This window comes from Acinonyx jubatus, chromosome D1, assembly GCF_027475565.1.
Source record: "Acinonyx jubatus isolate Ajub_Pintada_27869175 chromosome D1, VMU_Ajub_asm_v1.0, whole genome shotgun sequence".
Classification (NCBI taxonomy): Eukaryota; Metazoa; Chordata; class Mammalia; order Carnivora; family Felidae; genus Acinonyx; species Acinonyx jubatus.
Genome location: NC_069390.1, coordinates 68097066 through 68102504, shown reverse-complemented (window position 1 = coordinate 68102504; position 5439 = coordinate 68097066). Strand labels below are relative to the sequence as shown.

The following is a 5439-nucleotide window of genomic DNA, read 5'->3' as shown; positions in this document are numbered from 1 at the left end:
CTCTCCCTATCCCCTCTCCCACTTATTCAAGTGTCTTTCTAGTGCCCCCAAAGTAAAGCCTTGGATCTGAGTGTCTGCATTTCTATGAAGGCTTGAGATGGGAAATGAAACCACTATTTTATGATTGTGTATCTGTCTTGGATGTCAGCAATGAAAAGACTCTAGAAAACTTACATAGAAGGGAATTTATTAAAAGGAGTATTGGAGGATAGAACTGGGTAACATTAAGGGAGATTCTAGTGCTGGGCAGGAAGCAAGGGGGTACAGTGAGAAATCTGGGTTTGAGTTTTGGCTTGGATGATAATTTATTGTGCGAAAACAGACATGTCATTTTAAGTCCAGGGACTCAGTTTTCCAATCCAGAAGTGGAAAGTCAGCGGGCGAGGCCAAAGGAGTCACAGTAATGGTGTCTTGGCAGGAGTATTTGGTCAGCATGCCAGTTCTGCTACTTTTGAACAAATGACTTCCAGCTGTCTCCATGGATAACCACCAACCACATCCATGTTCTTGTATTGCTCCCCTGAGGCTCCCAGTTCAAGGGAAGACCACTGGGTGGGCTAAGCCGAAGTCAGTTGCCCACCATCAGATTTGGCCAGGCCAAGGGCGTGTGTGTGTGTGTGTGTGTGTGTGTGTGTGTGTGTGTGTGTGAGAGAGAGAGAGAGAGAGAGAGAGAGAGAGAGATCCTGTCTACTTTTTTTTTTAAGTTTTTAAATTTATTTTGAGAGAGAGAGTGTGCACACGTGCAGGAGGAGCAGAGAGAGAATCCCAAGCAGGCTCCGCGTTGACAGCAGAGAGCCCAGCACTGGGCTTGACCCCACAAACCACGAGATCATGACCTGAGTCAAAACAAAGAGCTGCATGCTCAACTGACTGAGCCACCCAGGCACCCCGATCTTATTTTCGATGTGGAAGATAGGTCCTACCTCACACCAGGAGAAAGTACAACAGAAGTCAATCTTTAGAAAGAGAGGGGGATTCAGTGACAGACACTAGATAATAAAAATATGGCAAATGTCCAATGCAGCGCTGAAGAGGATAATTAGGTCACGGAATCTAAGGCCCAGACTTGTGCAAGAGTGTCTCTTCATGGACAAAGTGCTCAGGTACAGTGCAGGGTGTTTAGCATCCCTTTGTGTGGCTGGGGAGGACCCAGCTGTGTCTGCTCACTCAGAGTGCTTTCGGGGGGAGAAAAATAAACGTAAAATGCAAGCAAATAATTAGGGATTTATTAACATTGAGCAAAAGCACATTAAAAAGTTGCGTTCAGTTAGATGGTGAGGAACCAACTCTTCAGATGGCTTTGACTGGTGTCCACACAGCTGTTTCCCTAAACCTGTCTGCACTCAGAGGCAGATGCTTCAAGCAGCCCACGTGGATTTCCCACACGCCCTCAGCTCCCAGCAAATTCTCCTGAACACTGGGTGGCCATGTCACTGATCATTATGGCCCCTGCCTCAGGAACTGACAGCCTGCTTCCTTTTCTCTGTATCCTTCAAACCCTAATCATTAAAATAAATAAATAAATAAATTCAAGAGTCAAGCCCAGGAGCTAAATGCATTTTTGTTGTTGTTGTTTGGAAAGCCCAGTTTTTAGTAGAAAACTATGCCTGGCAAAGGCAGCTCCAGCTCCCCACTTACCCTTCATTATTTACAAAATTTTTTTAAAGATTGTATTTTTAAGTAATCTCTACACCCAACATGGGTGGGGCTTGAACATACAACCCTGGGATCAAGAGTCACAGGAGCCACTGACTGAGCCAGCCAGGCACCCCACCACAGCTTTATTTTTGCCTCAAGATCAAGCGTTCTGATGCATCTCAGTGACCACTGGATCCATTTCCTGCCACATGGTGACAAACCAACAAGAAAGATCATGATTAACAGCCCCCAATCCTTCACTGCAAATACACAGGACTGTCTCAGGCACTCAGATGTCCCACATTCACCCCCAGAATTTGCTATGGGTTAGGTTTGACTAAATCTTCACTTTTGCACAGGGCTTGACAGCTTGTATACAACCTTATGGTTTGCATGGACTTTGTAGTTTGCCTTTTCCTATACATTATTTTACTTGTTCCCCACCGTAGGGTACCAGGCAAGCATGACTTTTCTCCTGGATTATTAGAAACACCTCCTACCTTTCTCAATGACCACTATTTCATTCTTCCTTTTTTTTTTTTTTTTTTTTTTTATTACTGGGCTATACTTAACAATGAAAAGCATAGTGTCAGTTGTTTACTTTGATGAGTTTTGACAGTTGAACACACTGTGTAACTGCCATGTACAAGATACAAAACATTTCCACCGCCCCACAGCATTCCCTCATTTCACCAATTTCCCTCTCCCTCCAGGCAGCTACTTTTTGATTTCTACTACTATAGACGATTTTTTCTGTACATGGATTTCATTTCATGTCAATAGAATCATACAGTATATGCATTTCTGTGTCTTTTTCATGGATTTAAGAATCATTCATGTTGTGTGTATCAGGTGTCCCTTCCTTCACATTGATGAGTGGTATTCCATTGTATAATTGTACAATTTGCTTATAAACTCATCTTTTGAGGCTCGGAGCAGCGGCGCTCGGTGTTTCCGCTGGCGGAGAGCTGAGGGCTGTCTGCTTCCTCGTGGTTCCCGCGTGGGTTACGAGTCCAGACCGCGGCGGGGGCCAACGGCCCCTCCCCTCCGAGGATAGAAGATGAGCTTCCTCTTCAGCAGCCGCTCTTCCAAAACGTTCAAACCAAAGAAGAATATCCCTGAGGGCTCTCATCAGTATGAACTCTTAAAACATGCAGAAGCAACTCTGGGAAGTGGGAATCTGAGACAAGCTGTTATGTTACCAGAGGGAGAGGACCTCAATGAATGGATTGCTGTTAACACTGTGGATTTCTTCAACCAGATCAACATGTTATATGGGACTATTACAGAATTCTGCACTGAAGCAAGCTGTCCAGTCATGTCTGCAGGTCCAAGATATGAATATCATTGGGCAGATGGTACCAATATTAAAAAGCCAATCAAATGTCCTGCTCCAAAATACATTGACTATTTGATGACTTGGGTTCAGGATCAGCTTGATGATGAAACTCTTTTTCCTTCCAAGATTGGTGTCCCGTTTCCCAAAAACTTTATGTCTGTGGCGAAGACCATTCTAAAGCGTCTGTTCCGGGTTTATGCCCATATTTATCACCAGCACTTTGATTCTGTGATGCAGCTGCAAGAGGAGGCCCACCTCAACACCTCCTTTAAGCACTTTATCTTCTTTGTTCAGGAGTTTAATCTGATTGATAGGCGTGAGTTGGCACCTCTTCAGGAATTAATTGAGAAGCTTGGATCGAAAGACAGATAAATGTTTCTTCTAGAACACAGTTACCCTCTTGCTTCATCTGCTAGAACTCTCTCATTGCTCTCTGTTATAGACTAGTGATACAGACTTTAAAAGAACAGGATTAAAAAGACACCTGTTGTTTGTGTCTACTGATAAAATTGTCCCAAAGGTACATTGGCCTAATCCTTCAGTGAGAAATTCAAGACACAGCTGAATCTGAGGCACTGTGTGACCACCCCTGTTATTGTCAGAGTCATACTTGGTTGTAATATGTGATGACTAACATAAAGTCTATTAGTTTACTTACGCTTTTACTGAAGAAAATGTGCTTCGGGTAGCAGCATAATGACTATTGAGAATTCCCACCAATAATTTATTAACAGGTTTCCAGAGCAAATTACCTAATAATGCATTCAGATCTGTTTTATTCTGCTTTTATTTACACATAGAAGAGATATTTTTAAGTTTCCTTAAGATTTAGAACATTTGTGTGTTACTTTGGATAACCTTTTAGTTTGAAGTTTGTATGCTAGTGTTTTTATAGATAAGAATATATATATATATATGTTTATTTTTTCAAAATTCATGACTGCATTTTAAATCCTCATATGACCTGTGTGGTTGGTATGGGAGTAACCAGAGTTATTTCTAAAATGACTTTATTTTTTAATCTTCATTTGGGATTTTATTCACATAAACCTATCTAAATTTTTAGGAGTGTGTATATCACAAATAATTTTCTTAAGGCATGTAAGGGTAGTCTTTTACATTTTTATTTTGAAATGCTTCATTCATATTAATTTGAATAGGTAGCTTTTGGCTGAGAAAAAGACTGCAAAAAATTATAACAAATTTAGGTCTCAGAACCACTATTTTCATTCATGTTGTTTTTCAGAGGCCTTGAAATTCTGGATAGGAGAATGGAAGAAAGTACTCAGAGTACTTGATTATTTTCTTTTGAGTGTCCTTTAAAAAAAGAAAAAGAATTACTTCTATATGTTTTTGTTGTGACTTGAGACTTAATTAAGAGTAGTGTAGAAATACTTAATCTTTATCCCAATAAGGATAAAACTTAAGGAAGACCATAATAAAAAACCTTGAAGGTGAAAAAAAAAAACTCATCTTTTGATAAAAATCTGTAGGGTTTGGGGGAAATAATTTTTGCTCTCACAAATACGGCTGCTATAAAAATTCTTGTGCAAATGCTCTTGTGAACATATGTTTTCATTTAACTTGGATAAATACCTAAGAATGAAATTGCCAGGTCAGAGGGTAGGTGTATGTTTAACTTTATACAAAACCACCAGATAGTGCTCCAGAGCGGTTTCTCAGATATATGAGTTGTCAACATCCACTTTTGCTTCCCCCAATCATTTCTCCTCAGAGGTTCCAAAGCAATCTATTCAAAACATAACCTTGATCCCATCACTTTCCTGCTTAAACTCTTTCAATGGCTTCCCACTGCCCTTCGGATAAAGTCCAAATTTTTTAACATAGCTTGCATACTTTGGCCCCTCGCTTTGTATTTAGCTACCGCTTCCCCATCTCCCTACCCCCTTGCGTCTGCATTGCAGCTGCTCGTGATAGTTTCTGTTCCTTGACTATGAAGCTCTTTCCCTCCTGGGGGCTATTGCATGCGGGATCCTTTTCCCTGGACAGCCCTCATTCACTCATTTGCCCCTTTGCCTATTCATCCATCAAGTTTCAATTTAAAAGTTACTTCCTCAGGGATTTCCTCTGCAGACCAATGTCAGGTACCCCGTCACCTGCTCCTGTGGTGCCCTGGCCTCTTGCTTAGCATCACTGCACTGCTGTTATTTTTAAATTGTGTGTATTTATTTCAATTTTTGAATGGGTAACACATTCATGATGTTCAAATGTTCTCAAAAGATATTCAGTGAAAAGTTTTATTCTCACCCCTTTTCTCATTTGCCTGGGTTCCTACTTATATAGTTTTAAGTTTATTTATTTTGAGAGAGAGATAGAGAGCACAGTGGGAGAGGAACAGAGAGAGTAGGAGAGGGAGAGTGAATCCCAAATAGGCTCTGCACTGACAGTGCCTCGAGTGGGGCTCGAACTCATGAACTGTGAGATGGTGACCTGAGTCAAAA

The 5439-nt window shown here is 41.2% G+C and overlaps 1 protein-coding gene across 1 annotated transcript; it reads left to right on the top strand.

The window, feature by feature from the left end:
• Positions 1–2571: 2571 nt before the first annotated feature.
• Positions 2572–4323, top strand: LOC113593789 (MOB kinase activator 1A). The gene has a single exon (XM_027039990.2). It carries the CDS (start codon positions 2699–2701, stop codon positions 3347–3349), a length of 651 nt encoding a protein of 216 aa, XP_026895791.1. The 5' UTR covers positions 2572–2698; the 3' UTR covers positions 3350–4323.
• The last annotated feature ends 1116 nt before the right edge of the window (positions 4324–5439 follow it).